A 19330-nucleotide genomic window follows, 5' to 3' on the forward strand; every position below is an offset into this window, starting at 1 on the left:
CTGATCACATTGTCTTTGTATAATTGACAATCAGTTTTAAATATATATTAATATTATTATATTAATTTAATGCAGTGCCATACGCACCATTGGGTGCGGATGAGGGAAAGCAGAAAGAAAAAAGAAAAGTTTAAAAAGCATCATTTTTAACGAAAAATACAATATTTTATTTATTGTTTCGGCATTATCTTTGTGGTAAGACATGTTACAATGATTAAAGAAAACACTTCGTTTTTTACCACTTGAGTTTTATTATAGACTACATGTTTCAGAAGTTAAACTTCCATCATTCAGGTCTGTATAATAACTATGTTATTATACAGACCTGAATGATGGAAGTTTAACTTCTGAAACATGTAGTCTATAATAAAACTCAAGTGGTAAAAAACGAAGTGTTTTCTTTAATCATTGAAAAATACAATATTATAAATTATATCATTCGGAGTGTATAAAATATGTTACATTTTTAATAAATAAGGAAAAAATTCACGAAAATAAATCAAATAAAAGTAGGTACCTACTCACAACGGTACCTACTTCTGTGATAAGGTCACGAGCATGCGCATATGCGCTTCAATACCAACCTTCCACTAAAAACTAGAAATCGGTGTTTTTTTGTAATATTTACGCGACCATTTCAATGGTCAATAAATTAATATTGAATGAGTCAAGATTTGCCGCGCGCGCCAGAACCGAACTGGAAATGTTTTTTAATTTTTTTTAACCTTTTTGTTTGTCAATACTTTGTTCCATTTAAAGAGAGAAGCCATATCGCCGCTTTCCTGACTAACCATCGTATTTGCGTTAGCACAAATTTGACACGAGAGCGTTTTGGCGCTTGCGGTTATTACCATTAATTTTATCTGAAATATTAAACGCGCTCGATAGCGGTTAAAGTTTCATTTTGTCTGTATTTATCGACATTTGTAATTACAGTTTTCATATATTTTCAAGTTGTTTATTAAATAAACATCGAGTAAAACAAAAAAATGTTAATAAAATAATAATAAATTGTGATAATTTATATGACGCCATTTTCATAGAATACTTCCTCAAGGATTAGAAGAAAAAGAATTGGAATGCTACACGAAAGCCTTTTATGCTTCGGTTTCAGTAATAAATTATGTACAAACTTAATAATAATAAAACCCTTATCCGCACCCCAATGATGCATAGGGCACTGTGTCATATAAACGCAGTGTTATCTTGATCGTTTACACACGAAGGAAAGGTGATCAGGCCTCCGCTTCAGGTACCAGTCCATGGTAGTATTGAATAAATATTACAGTGAATAAATCACTTATATTTATTTAACACTCCTTGGGAATCGAACCCGGGACCTCCAGAATGGTAGCCGAGCGTGCTGACCATTACACTACGGAAGCGGACAAAATGTACAAACTTAAACCTATAAAAATATGGTTCAAAATATCATTAACAAGATATTTTCATTCCAAAATCATTTTCAATTGGTCTGGGTGTTTGTGATATATTTTTCATATCTACCTTCCCTATCTTTACTATCCTACCAGCAGACAAGCCTCTAAAAGTAGAAGCTTTATTACTTTATAAAGATAAAAATAAAATATTAATAAATATATATATATATATACTTATATTAAAAAGTTGAAATTGAACGCCGCTAACCTAAAGGGTCATTTTTAAATCTTCAGGCATTTTAAAAATAATTGATTGGACCAGCGACCTTGAAAGGTCCCAAAACCCCCTATTTTTATCTGCTTTTTTTCTGATGCAATAATTAAAACAATTTTAAAAGTAGCCTAAATATTTACCAAAATATTAACGGACGAGCGCGTGTTAATTCATTGAGTTAAGTCTTCACAGATAAGATAAAGAATCAAGACACAATTGTAACTGTTTAAATAAGTATACATATTTACTTTTTAAAGTTATATATTATTTACAAATAGATTTATATCACTAGACTCATTATTTTCGGTTTAAACCTCTTTAGAGGTTTAATTAAATACTTTATTTTTTACAGCGTAATCTGTGACGTGAAAACAAAAACACGCACTGGCAATTATATCACGTTCGCGCATCAAGACCTTAATAAATCATATAATATAAACCCTTAGCCGCACCCCAATGGTGCATAGGGCACTGCGCCATATAAACGCAGTGTTATCTTGATCGTTTACACATGAAGGAAAGGTGATCAGCCCTCCGCTTCAGGTACCAGTCCAGGGTAATATTGAATAAATATGACAATGAAAAAATCACTTATATTTATTTTACCCCCTTGGGAATCGAATCATATAGCTTGAATTATTAAATTAGTAAATTTTGACATTGCATTTTATTCGATTCTACTCAATAAAGTAAATAAGTATAAAATACGTGTACGTTGTGAAGAGACCAAATTAAAAATATCTAGCCAATTTATTGATTTAAAATCTATACGAACCTTGAAACCAATATCAACGTATTGAGAATTGAGGAAACTTGATTGAAAATGCGCTAAGTTTATTCAAATTAAAACAAATTCTCAGTAATATTTTTATTTAAAAAATAAAAAATGCGGTTTGAAACCATATCTTAATCATTAAAAAAAGTCACAATTTGAATCACATTATAATTTATTTATTTTTCAAAATCAATCTGTAGTTTTTCATGAATTATTAAACTGGCAAAAAAAAGTTCAACTTATTAATTAATATTGGTAGGTACGAGGTGAACGATCATAAATACAAAATCTCAAATGTTCACGAGAGGCAAATAATGATTTTTATACTTGTTTACTGGCAGTAATTAGAAAGAATGTGGAAAATTATTAAACATAACATTATTGTGTTCAGAAATTTAATGTTTAATTTAAAATTCTGAAAATCAAAAAAAAAAACAAAAACATATTGCGGCATCAGAATGAAAATTTTCTATTTGCAAAAAAATGATATGGAAATAAGCCCTTCAAAGATCCATGGTAACATATCGCTCACTCCTTTCAAGAACGTCATAAATCAAAAATCGTCAATTTTCAGTTGTGCATGTTTTCGGAATGCTCAGAAAATGTACTATATCCCAGCAAAAGAGGCATATTTTTAACTTAATATTTACCCGCTACAGGGCAGAAAATGTTGTTCTTGCATTTTGAAGAAAAGTATTGTTGAATTATTTTTTTAAATATATCAAATATTTTTCAAATGGAGAAAAAACCTTCAGGTTTAACCTAAAAAGATCTGTTGCACATCAAAAACTTCAATAAGTGGCTTGATATATATTTTAAATAAATTGTGTTATATTTTTAATCTTCAAAAACGTTCTCCTGAAAAATCAAGTTTTTTGATTTATGACGTTCTTGAAAGGAGTGAGCGATATGCCCATACACTTTTTTGCTAATATTTTTTTACGAACTATAATGCGATTTTCCGATATGTGATTTTAAAAAATGAAATTAATGATATTTTCGGATTTTTAATAAATGCAAACAGATCGCAAAAAAAACTTTTTTTTTCATGAGTATATCAAATGAGTAAAAATACCCTATTCGCTAGTAACTGCGAGCATGAATCTAACACCCTCGTTTTGAGATACGCGTACGTATTTAAAAAAAAATAGTTATAATTATACCTCGTGCCGGCCCTGTGTCAATACCATAGAAATCTAGGTAAACATAGTTATTTCCAAATCATCGCATAATATTAAAAAATAGCACGTATTAAAATTGCGTTCAACGCGTCACGCTGTGTGAACAGAATCATGTGAACGGGTAACGGGTTTACCAAATACGATCCTACGAACGTTCAATATCGAGTTTGAACCATAGACATCAACGCGTGGTAACTTCACATGAAAAACAAATTATCGTCTTTAAAAATAAAAATAAAATTACACCTGCGAAAACATGAGTAAATATTCCAAATTTTATATAAGAAACCAGTACTCTCATATCGTTGTCAGTTCCGCCCTTTCGCTTCTTGGCGACACGGTGAGGGTTCCTTAACCTTTCCCGGAGTATGGACGTAAATGAACGTCGGTGAAAATTTCACTCAAACGAGTACCTATCGACGTTATTGAACGTCGAAGTTCGTCTGTCAGTTGGTATGATGTAGCTTGTAAAGCAATGACATTTGTGGATATTAATTTGCTTGTAATTTTGCCATAAAATAAAATCTAGAGATAGTGAGTTTTATTTTTATTTTTTTTTACATAATTTCTTTATTTTTTTAAAAAATAAGAGAAATATTTGTGCTTTTAATATTTACACAAATATTTCAATTTCATACTATTTCTGCGAGCCTAAGCGGCTCATTATTAGAAATAGGTATCAAATTGTGGTAGAGTGGGTTCGAACCGAGAAACTCTGACTTAAAGAGTCCGCGACACTAACCACGGGACCACAACCCGACACTATTTTCTAAACTAACTAACCATCACGCCGCTTCCCCGCAGGGGTAGGCAGATATAATCGATTAACATTTCTTTTTTCATGTAAAAAGAACCCACTCCCCAGAGAAAGTCGGACATGAATTATTGTACTACCAAAGGTTGAAGGTTAAAGGTTAAAGGTTAAATTTTCCTATAATATTATACATGGATGTATAATATTTGATATACTAGGTGACTCTAATATTTATATGATCTCACTTTTTTTCTCGAAATTATTTTTGCTTTTCTACACTATTTACATGAAGATCCAGGACCTCCATATTAGACTCCACTAGTGCCCAGTCTGACTGAGCGCCCTCGTCAAACAACGTCGACCGTTATATTCTTAAACATAACATACAAAATTAAAAAATCAATAAAAACAAAAATACAAATCACGCAAATAAAACTCAGAGAATACAACGAAGTATCAAAAGACAGCTCGGTAGATACAATAATTACTAATTTAATTACTAATAATTAATTTAGTAATTATTTAATTATTAAATTAATAATTTCTTACAGCAAAGACAGCTATACAAAAACACATTGTCCTCTCACTCCTCGACAGATGTAACTAACTTGCTGGCAATGCCTCGTCTCTCTGGACCATGTATTATGTATATCATCTAAATACCTTTCTATTAGGGTAAGTTTATTACCTGTCGATTGCCGCCCTGTCCGCCTCCGTAGTGTAATGGTCAGCACGCTCGGCTACCGTACTGGAAGTCCCGGGTTCGATTCCCAGGGGGGGGGTCAAATAAATATAAGTGATTTTTTCACTCTTATATTTATTAAATATTACCTTGGACTGGTACCTGAAGCGGAGGGCTGATCACCTTTCCTTCATGTGTTAACGATCAAGATAACACTGCGTTTATACGATGCAGTGCCCTATGCACCATTGGGGTGCGGAAAGGGTTTGAATGAATGAATGAAATGATTGGTTATAAAAATATATACTTATATAAAAAAAAATTAAAGCTATCAATTTAGACCGTGTGAAAGTCCGATAAGAAAAAGAAATCAGAAGGGAGGTTGTTTTACAACACAAACTTTGATTGACGATTAATTCATTAGAATCTTGATCGAATCAACACGCGGGGTTAAATTTTCCCCGCTAGAAGAAGGAAGGGCTTCCGATCCCCCCCTCGCGGTCGGATGAAGGACAATGGCCTCTGTTCCCACGACCCGTGAGAACAGCCGACTAGCTGACTAACTACCCTCCGAATATCGTATTGTAATAATGCAACGCATAAGTACCCTCTGGAAGGCGGCGGGCCCCACGCGCCCCTGCAAGGGCTCATGCGGAGCCGAGGGATGGTTCCCCATCCTGCTGCTGTGCTGCGACCTGCGCCCCGTCAACTTGTCATCACTATTATATCACTTTTTTTCTTTTATTACACGGATAACACAATCACGCGCGACTGAAAATGGGTGAAGATCTTGTTATTGGACGACGTCATCAGTTGTTGCTGTTGGATATTGCCGGACGGACTTGAGAACGCAGGTTAAGAGCGCTTGTGCACTACCCGGAATTTTACTGTCCGGCAGTCCGGTTAGCATGAAACAACCGATGATTGGCTTTTGCACTTGTACGTCTTTCTCCGGATCGGTGCGCGATCACGGTGTGCGTGAATGCGATCACGCTACACTGTCGTAGTCACTTTTATTTGAAAAAAAAAACGGACTGCCGGACGGTAAAATTCCGTGTAGTGCACAAACGCCCTAAGGTGCACTTTGTCCACTACACGGGATTTCACCGTCCGACAGTCCGGTTTTGACTACGACAGTTTAGCGTGATCGAATTTACGCGCAACGTGTTCACGCACCGATCAAGAGCTCCGATCCGAAGAAAGATCGACAAAAGCACAAGCCAATCGTCGTTTTAAAACGCTAACTGACGTGCCGGACGGTAAAATTACACAGAATTCCGTGTAGTGGACAAGCGCCCTAAGGGAGCATTCTCAAGTCACAGGGAGAAAAGTGTGGATTTGGAAAAGTAAAACAAAACCTAGATGTAACGGACTGATGGGGGTAGGGGGTGTCCGTTAAAGCTAAATGTTCGTTATATAAAAATAGGTTAAAAAAAATACTTTTGCCCGGATTTTTTATCCGTTCTATCGAAAGTCCGTTAATTAGAGGTCCGTTATATCGAGGTTATACTGTATTGTTGGTTTAACCCTTATTTAGTCCATCACCTAAGGTCACTGGCGAACACGTGATTAAAATACAAACAAAGAATACGCAGATATTTTTTACAATATGTCGTCTATTAGAAAAATAGCAGTTTAAATGAAATCACCAATCAGTAACACCCAATTTTATTAACATAACCCTTTATATTTTTCATCGTATATTCCACATTGTTGACCTAATTCATAAAGCAGCGATTCTCAAACTTTTCCGGCGACGGAACCCTTTTGAAACACTTAATATTTTAGGAATCCTTAAATAAGCAAATCCACTAACAAACTAACCATCACGCCGCTTCTCCGCAGGGGTAGGCAGAGAGAATAAAACGCCACACCACTCTGTCTTTGCAAACATTCTTCGCCTCTTCCACGTTCATGCATCTCCTCATACATACCCGCCGATTATTTCGATTCCTAACCTAACCGCTTTCAAGTATTTGGCATACCTGATCGTGACAAGTTTTTCTCGGTCTCCCTTTGCTCCTTTTTCCAACTACATTCGCCTCATAAATTTGTTTAATGACGATAATATTACGAATACAATGCTGCTTATCGCGGCGGAGACCTCGCAAAGGCCTAGGGAACCCAAGGGGCCCACATTGAGAACCGCTGCTATAAAGTGTCATAACTCCATCCGAAGCTTATTGGTAGAAGAGCGTAAAAAACATAGTACACCTATTTATTCTTACGCTCTTGAAAATGAAGCTCAAATGGACTTGAGCGTGGTTCAAGCTGACGATATGCATAATATTTATGTCACACCCACTTAAAATGTATTTGTGTCGAAGTATAATACATACCATCCAACGTATATCAATCGTGTCGGGTTGTGGTCCCGTGGTTAGTGTTACGGACTCTTGAGTCACCAAAATTTGATACCTATTTCTAATAATGAGCCGCCTAGGCTCACAGAAATAGCATGAAATTGAAGTATTTTTGTAAATAATAAAAACACAAATTTCTCTTTTACAAAAAATATATAATTTTTTTTTTTACTTTCTTTGATAATTTTTTTTAATTCGTACCATATAAATAATAAATAATAGTTCATGAAATACTAAAAAGATGCGCAATTACAACACTCTATAACAATTATTCATCTACCGGACAAGTAAATACAAATTCATTTACAATGACACAAAAAAGTAGACACAAATTTACCCGTATTCACAATTTCTGTTAATATTTAACCTTGTAACGAAAGGTCCATACGAAAAAGAGATTAGGCCAACCCACACCCCTTGTAAAACAATAATAATAAATAAAAATACTATATACACCAAAATAAAACAATATGCAAATTAATATGGTTCATTCAAATCATGTAAAAATACGACTGATATAATTAGAATCTAATCCATCTAAAAAATATGTGTAAATCTTGAATTAAATACAAAATTGAGTATTTAAATACATATATAAATGTTGACGTTTATTTATTCAGTTAATATTTATGGTTTAAATGGCGAAGAAAAAACTTCCGTTATCCATGTTTTACGCTTTTAGGTTAAATTATACATTCTACACATTCCCAACGTTGCGTGCTGAATGACGATAATATTACGAAAACAATCCAGTTAACTGTTTGGTGTAATATATATCCAAATAATTTAAATGCGATATTTATAAACCTTCTTCTAAAAAAGCACAAAGCTACGAAAGAAAACTCGTATCGTACAAACAAAGGTAAACTGTTTGGTGTAATGTACAGTAAACCCCCATGTGACGTTGAGATAAGTACCGCGTTATCGGAGGGAACCTTATAGAGGGTAAATGTTTAAAAAATAATAATATTGACTCATTTCAGCCATTTTCGCTTATTAAAATGTAAAAATTCAATTTAAAACATTAACCCCTTATAACGTTCCCTTCGATAACGCGGTACCTATCTCAACGTTATAGGTGGGTATATACTGGATACAAATTATTAAAAAAGACGGAATATTCATGATAACCTTCCCTATAAAAGGCACTGAGCTAAGAGAAAAACCCATCTCTTAAATACGTATTGTACGTACAATAGCTAATAGATTTTAGCTGACAAAGAGTTACAAAACGTTACAAAACTGGCTACAATAAAGGAAAATAAATAAAAACAGTACGAGCGAGGGATGGTGGTGGGGTGGGTGGTGGGGGCAGGGAGGGGGGGGAGGGCGGAGGAACCGCGGACCCGTCCTTGAGAACCGGTTCTCAGGCTCCGGTCATCTCACCGCGCGGCCAGCGAGAAACTTTGTATCAAAATAGATATTATCTACCACACACTCCCGACAAGAGCAGAATCGAAATTCAGAAAGATGAACACTCGACTTAATGACGGACGATTCCTTCGAACGATATTGTTTGGGCGTTTCGACGAAGGCATCCGTCGAGAGAGTATTCGGCTGCATTGCGATTGCTGTCCCTATTTGTCAAATAATTTTATTTTAAAAATATATTAAGGCCCCGTATCCGTTAAATCGCAACTTAATTTTCTCTAAACTCAGGTAACATTCGAAATATGTTTTTTTTTCTTAAAAAACTATTTTGTATTGAAAACAAAAGTTTTTCTTCGAAATAAATATATGGTTTTGAAAAGAAAAGAGTTACTGAAAGGAAAGGAATTTTAAAAAATGTAAAAATATTTTTTTTAAATATACAGTGGAACCTCTCACGAGTTTAATTCGTTCCAGCATCTTACTCGTTAAGCGAAACATTTATTATCATACAAATCAATGTAAAATACTCAATGCGTTCCATTTTTTGCTCGTTATGCGAATTACTCGTTATGAGAGGTTCCACTGTACTAAAAAACAACAAAAAGCCAATATACATTCTAAAAAAATAGTGTGTAAAGACACGTGCAGCCCTGGGCGCGGCCGAGCGCATTCTGAGTTGAACGGTTGAGATCTAAGCCTTAACAATCGGTTGTTTTAGGGAGATTTAGAGCAACATTTTGAATGTGTCCAAATACTTCGCTCACTCCTTTCAACAACGTCATATATCAAAAATCGTCAATATTCAGTTGTGCATGTTTTCGGAATGCCCAGAAAATGTACTATATTCCAACCAAAGTGGCATATTTTAAACTTAATATTTACCCGCTACAGGGCAGAAAGTGTTGTTTTTGCATTTTGAAGAAAAGGTTTTGTTTAATTATTTTTTTAAATATATCAAATATTTTTCAAATGGAGAAAAAAATTCAGGTTTTACCTCAAAAGATCTGTTGCACAGTTCAATAAGTGACTTGATATTTATTTTTAATACATTTAATCATATTCTTAAACTTTAAAAACGATCTCCTGAAAAATCAAGGTTTTTTTTTATATACGACGTTGTTGAAAGGAGTGAGCGACTTGTTCACAGTTCTGGGGTTTCTCGACTTGCAAGTTATTTTTTACATTTTTAAGCCGGAGTAAAATACCCTAGAATTGTAAAACCTAATGCACAAACCTAAAAACGTATGTAAAGTAATAAGCCTAAAATATACCGGCTATAATAATACCCTTTTTTGTAGAGATTTTCGCTTTGTTCTCTGAAATGCTTAGTTTTACATTTAGTGTGGTTCAAGCTCAGGACGATAATTAGCCCATCAAAGATAGATAAAATAGCTCAGTAAAGCGATACGTATTTTTTTAATGAACATTTCAGTCAATTTCAAGTCATAAAAAGTTACGCTGATTCCGTCTGACCATTTTATATCGGCTTTATTTCCTCCGCAAACCGCAAAACACTGCCATTACTAAATGTAATCACTATAGAATGGGTATTTTTATAGAGTAGAACAGGGATGGCGAACCTATGGCGCGCGAGACGATTTTGCATGGCACGCGAATGAAGAGAAAAAAATAAGAGTGATTGTACAAAAAAAAATTATTTTTTTTAAGAAATAGTATTGTATAAAAAAAAATCAAAACATTTAATTAGCCGTGTGTATTTTTTCGTTAGTCAATACTTTTATTAGTAATTTTTTTTTTCATTTAAATTTATTAAATCAGACATAAGAAGTATTCTATTAAAAGCTACTAGCTATGAACCCGATATAAAAAAAAAAAAATAGCATCGAACAAATATTGAGGTTTTTTTAAGGTTCTACACTTTTTTATAAGTTTTTTTTTGTTTATTTCTTTTATTTTGGAATATATAAGCACTTAATTTTTTTATCGACGTATTATTCTTGTTAATTTTTTATTTATTTATTTATTTGTATTAACAACAGCAACACACATAAACATTAAAAAAGCTTTAAAAGAATATAATACATAAAATAAAGCCAATTACAGTTAACAGCAGAAACACAAAAAGATTAGTACAAAAGATCTAGTGTAGATCTAGCAAATGAACGCGTTTCTATGAGAGGGCGAAAGTGCATGAGTGAAGTGTGTAAAAGGGTGTGTGTGTGTGTAAGAGAGAGAGAGAGAGAGAGAGCTGTTGATTCTTGTGGAGACAAACATGAAGAGAAAGATAGTTTAGAGATCGTCAGAGGACACATCAGAGGATAATATGCTCACCATTCGACTTTTCAACACAAATATGCGGCAATTGAATATGTCAACTTGGCTAAAACATGATTTAATCTGAAGTTACACAAACATTTTATGCATTTTTATTTCCATGGCATGTGGCAGGCGACATATTATTATTATATTATTGAATTGCGTCGAAGAGGTACTAGGCAAAAATCTGTATTCGCAGTATTTGTACATAATGCAAACTATGCCATGTTCTCTCCGATTCCGCGGCTTCACATGTTAGCCAATGCTTTTGATAGTATAGATTTATTTAATATATTATTATCCACCTTGAAGTCTGTACTTTCTCAGCATTTCTTCTCCATGTTATAATGGATAAATTTAAACGTTGTGTTTCACTCTCTCTCGCTGCTCGCTGATAGTGTGTGAAGGAGACGTGTATTTACCAGTGCTTACTATTGTTTTTTTTATATAATTATTTTATGTTTAAGACTTTTTGTTTCTCTATTAGTGTATTCATTAGTGTATTTTTATATTAGATACTGTATTTATGTATTATGTTAAAGGCTTAAGCCGTTAAATAAATAAATTAATTAATATTGAATTTTTTTTTGGCACTCATGCTCAAAAAGGTTCGCCATTCCTGGCATAGGATATCTTGGCCGGTAGCATTGTCGCTACCAGCATCGTACTGGCAGCAGGTTCTGCTAGCATCAAGCGACTCGCCCATACCTTTCAAGGTGATCAAAGAATCGAGTTGGCTAAAAAGTAGCTCCGTGGACGCGGGCCTTTTTGCTATCAGCTTTGATAAATTAGTCGGCTAAGCGCTCATTAGGTCGAAACCATCACTTGCCTAACTGAAATATGTCGAAGAAAGACAAATTGGGGACCTTATAACCAAAGGGAGGCATATCAACTTATATATAAAAATGCAATTCCAATATTACTTTAAATATTTAGGAACCAAATACTTCAAAACCCTTCCTACATTTATAAAAAAAATTAAGACATCAAAATGCTAAAAAATAAATTGAAAGAATTATATACATGTTAATCTAAGGAAAACAACAAAAAAGCACAAAAATACAATTATAATAAAAATAAATTATATTACCAACAATAATAAGTGTAAGTCCCTCTCCAAACACATGAGTTTAGTCTATTTATTAGAGAGAACTGTGTTTTTAATTTTAAGATTGTAAAAGTGGAAATGTGTAGAAAATTCATGAAAATTATTTTAAAAAAGACTTTTGTAACCATATTAAATAAAATAAAAAAATATTAAAACATAACAGGTTTGGAAAAACTACAAAAAAACGTCATGAAATATATTTATACGTTGGTATAACAACATGTCATATATTTTCTAGCTTTATGAACACGGATTTTGATACACTCAAAATGTTGTGAATTATAAGCTGCATAAAAATTTTAAATCATGTTTTTAGGCATCTCCCAGTATATAAAATAATCCGGTTCGGATATTGCATGTGTCTAAATAAAGGGTCTCTGCTTAATAAAAGCTTACTCAAACCAACCATAGATGCTGCCGTAAACTCAAACATGAAGCGGCATAAGATTTATGATATAAGTATGTACGATTTGCAAAAAAATTTTAGGGTGATTGTCAATCATGGGTAGAATAGTGAATGTTACACTACAACATTTTGAATGTGTCCAAATACTTGTTCACAAAATCTGGATTATCTCCAATCACAGGAGTTATTTTCATATTATTTTTTGACGTCTCATCAAAAATGAAGAAGAATATGGAAGTCTGGGCATTCACGGGGCTGACGACCGTCATAGGCTGGTTTAAGTGATTAATTGTCTGGTCGAATTATAAGCTTAAATAATAAAAATGAAAATGGTATTTTCTGGCGTTTCTCATTTGTGTGATTATAATCCAGGATTCGGACCTCACATACTAATATAAGAGTTTCTGCTTAGTAAAAAGCTTCTTTACATCTCACCAATAGATGTCCCTAGTGAATTTCTAGTGATTCAAGAACAAGGTTTTATATAGAACTTCCAAGAATTTGAGTAGTGTGGTTGTCAATAGTGGGTAGAATCGGTGAATGTTACACGTGTGTAAAGTGATCACTTAAACCAGCCTATGACGGTCGTCAGCCTCGTGAATGCCCAGACTTCCATATTCTTCTTCATCTTTGATGAGATGTCAAAAAATAATGTTACACTGTATAAAGTGAGTACTTAGCCAGCCTATGACAGGTCATAAACCCTGTAAATACAAAGACATCCATATTTTTATATATGTTGAGATGCCAAAATGTAAAAATAACTAATAATGGAGGAAGCCAGTTTTGGTACAAGAATTTGAATACACCCAAAATGTTGGGAATACAATAAATCATTATGTTTTTACACCAAACGATCATATGATTATTTTCTGTGCAAAAGTGTGTAAATGCTGAAAAACGACAAAAATGTACTTGCCCCCCTTTTAAAGCAAGGTCTTCAATTCGTACTGAAGAGTCGATATGTTACAATAAAAGACCCAGTTACGTTATCAAAGACATTCCGTGAGTTTAATTGAACTTATAGAAAAAACCTTCACAAAATTCTTGATTTCAATCGCCAAGAGCATAATAAATATAAATCTTACTGTAAAGGGTAATTGGATTTCAAGAAAAATATTATATTCCTTCATTAATTCGATCATCAATAATTCTAAGACCTTGTTTTATAAATTGCCACTTATGGAATCGTATTGTTCGAATATATAATTTAATATTTTTGCGAATTATTGCATTAAATAATTGTAAGCAAATACTAATCAGTAATTCAATGAATGTTTATGCACATTTCGTACATTAAAATCATTGATAATTTTGTGGTATGGTAATATAACATTCTCCTTATCATTCATCGTTCACTTTGAAGTGAAACGATGAATGATAAGGAGAATGTTTTACGCACATTCTTGACGTGTTTTTAGATAGATAAATAAACTATTTCTGATATTCGATTGCCAACTGGGACCAGTTTTTATCTCTAATCAGGTTCAAAATTAATAAAAACGAACAAAAAAATCTAAAATCCATCAGTGGAAATCCCAGTCTTAACACGATTAACTTTACCCGTACTTCACATCCAAAACATACACGTGATCCGAAGGGGGGTACCAAAAGACCCCAGTTCATATTTGTATGGAAATCGTAGTACGCAGCCCACAGCAAGTATCAACTAGACGCCAACTGAGTCATAGGTGACAAGTCCGTTCCAACGCGCCGCCAGTCGGCGACTGAATGCCGACAAGCGATAAGCGAGAGGCCGGGAATGAGATCAAAAGAAAGCTAAGTATGGTTTGTATAAAGAAAATTATTTTTGTATAAATGTTAGACCGTAAAAATTTCATTTTAATCTACATTTGACCTGATGATTGAATGATTATTCTCAAACCGGTAGTCGCGAATTAGTGTTTTTTAAGTGGTATTACACAAATTGAAAGATGAATGATAAGGAGAGTGTTTGAAAGCCGAGTAGTCTAGTTGTCTCGATCTCTCGTATGGTGTACCATATTTATTAGAATGAAAGAAATAACATGTCGCTAGCAGGCAAAAAAATAAACGTACTAATATATAAGTACGTAGATCTCACGGTATCGACTGATTGTATAAAAAACAATATTTTCAAACATTTAACAATTTTAAATTATAAAAATAAAAAAAGGGAAAATATATCTGAATATAATTTTTCAGATATATAAAATATGGAGTAAGTAGCACTTATAATATTAATGTTATCGAATTAAAATTCTTATTTGGGGGATTTCAATCCCCCGCTAGATCCGGCCGGGTTAAAAGCAAAATTTATTAAAGTAAACCATTACTACAGGTTTGAAACAATGTAATACACGCTGACAAATAGATAATAACATATTTTCTACAATATTTATGTGGTATTTATGTAGGCAAGCGGAATGACTTTTAAAGAAGCGAAGAAAGTGTGTCGTTATTATCGGCCTACCCCACGATTTGCAAACAATGTGGGTCAGCGATACTCAATCTCATTTGGCAAGAGGTGCTTTGCGTACCACTTCTCTGCACACATGTCTGGTGGATCGCGAACCCGGTACCCGTCTAATTCAATAGATCGATGGTCTTGTTCTAGCGTTCGGCTAAATCTGACAGCCAATCATAAATTTGGTATAACTCATAATTGTACGAGTAATACTCGTATGATTATAACAGAATGGAAAGCGTAGATTTACTACTAAACTATTCATCATTTTTGCATATTCTTCAGAATCCACTTAGAATAAAAAAAATATTGACTGAAGTGCAAAATATCAATTGCAGTGCGTATTTTTTTTAATTCAAAATGATATTGACTTGTTAAATGAAATATTTCTTCGAAATCTCAAAAAATATTTTTTGCTGTTGCAGTATGTTTCTTCGTATATACGTTAATTTGTCATTGCTTTACACGCCTATATTATATTCTTTATCACCCACAAACAAGACATAACATATATATATATATATATATATATATATATATATATATATATATATATATATATATATATATATATATATATATATATATATATATATATATATATATATATATATATATATATATATATATATATATATATATATATATATATATATATATATATATATATATATATATATATATATATATATATATATATATATATATATATATATATATATATATATATATATATATATATATATATATATATATATATATATATATATATATATATATATATATATATATATATATATATATATATATATATATATATATATATATATATATATATATATATATATATATATATATATATATATATATATATATATATATATATATATATATATATATATATATATATATATATATATATATATATATATATATATATATATATATATATATATATATATATATATATATATATATATATATATATATATATATATATATATATATATATATATATATATATATATATATATATATATATATATATATATATATATATATATATATATATATATATATATATATATATATATATATATATATATATATATATATATATATATATATATATATATATATATATATATATATATATATATATATATATATATATATATATATATATATATATATATATATATATATATATATATATATATATATATATATATATATATATATATATATATATATATATATATATATATATATATATATATATATATATATATATATATATATATATATATATATATATATATATATATATATATATATATATATATATATATATATATATATATATATATATATATATATATATATATATATATATATATATATATATATATATATATATATATATATATATATATATATATATATATATATATATATATATATATATATATATATATATATATATATATATATATATATATATATATATATATATATATATATATATATATATATATATATATATATATATATATATATATATATATATATATATATATATATATATATATATATATATATATATATATATATATATATATATATATATATATATATATATATATATATATATATATATATATATATATATATATATATATATATATATATATATATATATATATATATATATATATATATATATATATATATATATATATATATATATATATATATATATATATATATATATATATATATATATATATATATATATATATATATATATATATATATATATATATATATATATATATATATATATATATATATATATATATATATATATATATATATATATATATATATATATATATATATATATATATATATATATATATATATATATATATATATATATATATATATATATATATATATATATATATATATATATATATATATATATATATATATATATATATATATATATATATATATATATATATATATATATATATATATATATATATATATATATATCGTAGTCATACAGGAGAAAGTGATCAAGTGCATTTTTTACAAAAACGTGATTACGGACTATGAGATATCTTACTAGCTTAATGTTACCCTGAAAAAATCCCAAAACGATTTAAAACTTGGAAGTATAATATGTTGACTTGTTAAAAATGACTAACTGCATTGATGTTTATTCTCTTGCCAAGCAAAAGTGACTTAAATGGCCCTCCTGAACATTTTACGTTTTGTTAGTTGGTCACTTTCTCCTGTACGACTACGATATATATACATATATGATACAAAGTTTAAAGGTATAATGATCCCAATCACGGTGCAAAAACATAAGATTAAAAGGAAACGAAAAAAAATACAACCAATTTTACCTAAATATTTTTTCATATATTCGCTGTTTTTTTTTTTCGAGTATTCAAAACGCATTAATTAAAAACAATTAAACACTTCACGATATATTTTTCACATATTTTTTTCTTACATAGATCACTCAAAAACTCATTCGATTGATTACCATCAATTTTCAGGTATTTTTAATTATTTAGTAACTACCTATTTATTTTTTCGAGAATAAAATGATAAAGCTGTACTTAATTTCAAATCAAAAGGGCGTCACACAGATTGAGAGCGTGTGACATGTGATTGAAATACGTTTAGTTTTAGATTATATCCACTTTTGCTTTAAGAATACAATTTTATGAGAAAAATCAATCTGTAATATCCTACACGTATTCAATCAATGAAATACATTGGAAAATCGGGAAAAACCCTTTCAATTTCTTACCATATTTCAATCTGAAATGGGTTTAGGTTCAGAGGCATGTAATAGGAAATCGGTTTAGCAGTAGATAACTAAAAGGATATCAGCGGCGTACGTGGAGATTTTTCGAGCGAATCATGTAACAAAGGAAAACTTAAGTGGATGAAGATGTCACGATGTATTTTTTTTCAAAATTTTACCTGTTTTTTTTTTTATGGGCAAAGGCTGTCACCCATCATTCTTACATTAGAATCCTTTGATTAATTTAATTTAATAATTGTTGTGTGATAAATGATAAACGTGTGCCTCGACATCTTATTAATTATGACATACTCCGATGTTGAGTTTGGCTCGACTATTATGGCACAATTACTAAAACGATATAAATTTTTAAAAAATAAACACACCTTTCAGTGCTACAATACAAAACTTATGCGAACCCCCCTTTCATCTATTTTTTTAATTGAACTAAGTACGGCTGTCCAAACTCAAAACACAGTAAGGGACTTTTTTTTTGTCGTACGTTTTCATGCATTTTTGGACTAAGTAGATTCTACTTAATCCAAAAATGCAAAATAATGTACTACAAAAAAATGTCCCTTACTGTGTTTTAAGTTTGGACAGCCGTATAATTGATGATAGGTAAAATATGATAATTAAGGAGTCCTAACAGTAAAATTCAATAGAAACAAAAAACCTACGCCCATGTTGGATAGATAAATAATTCATGACAGATAGAAGAAGCCATAGATAATGTTATGCTGATATGTATGTATACCGTAATCCTCAAAGATTGTCTTTGCATATAAGTATGGATCCAAATATCATTGATTTATTGTCACTAAATCGACATTGATTTCGAAATAAAGTTTTTACAATAATAAACGCAACAACAAAAACTGTCATTAAAAAAAAACAATGATATTCAATGTGGTTTCAACAACTGGTTGATAATTATTCCCGAATATCCTAGCAAATCCCTCGACGAAGAATTCTAAATTATGATCTAATTCCTAGGTACCCCAGCGTCGTGCATTTTTTCAGCTAAAATTAAAGTTTGAAAAAAATAAATTCATTAACTTTAAAGTATTTTTTTTTATGAAAACCTAAAATCTGGCGGTGTCAAAAGTCTACGTAATCGGAAGGCATTTGTGACTAGATGTATAGAAGTGAAGGAAGCTATGAATGTGTGTCATGACAAAAGAGTGTGGCGTTCCATTGTCTCCGCCTACCCCTGCATGGAACGGCGTTACAGTAGTAGTAGTAATGAAAAATATTTTATTTTAAACATATACGCAGTAACTTAACACGACCGTATAATAACTTTAATTGTATGTTATGTGCAGTTTACAGAAAAAGTAACAAAAAATGCATATCATGATTCAAGGTGTAAACTGCAGTCAGCTTTGCCATTTACTATTTATATGCATACCTGTACCTACTTCGACAAAAGACGTGTATCCTTGAAACGCAACAACACAGGCGCCTAAAGCCTTTTTCTT

At 30.6% G+C, this 19330-nt stretch overlaps 1 protein-coding gene across 5 annotated transcripts in view; it reads right to left on the bottom strand.

Annotated features, from left to right (window-relative positions):
- The window catches only part of numb (NUMB endocytic adaptor protein), a 50622-nt gene that overhangs the window by 13536 nt on the left and 17756 nt on the right, over positions 1–19330 (bottom strand). For 3 of the 5 annotated variants that reach the window (XM_088265818.1, XM_088265817.1, XM_088265819.1), the window contains exon 2: positions 5653–5816. The exons of the other annotated variants lie outside the window; for them this stretch is intronic. In XM_088265818.1, coding sequence (XP_088121944.1) covers positions 5653–5721 — 69 coding nt within the window. In that variant the 5' untranslated portion in view covers positions 5722–5816. The remainder of the gene's footprint in view (positions 1–5652; positions 5817–19330) is intronic. 5 annotated transcript variants of the gene reach the window in all.

Source organism: Brachycentrus maculatus, unplaced genomic scaffold, assembly GCF_059751285.1.
Source record: "Brachycentrus maculatus isolate JH-2025_06_01 unplaced genomic scaffold, ASM5975128v1 h1tg000258l, whole genome shotgun sequence".
NCBI lineage: Eukaryota > Metazoa > Arthropoda > Insecta > Trichoptera > Brachycentridae > Brachycentrus > Brachycentrus maculatus.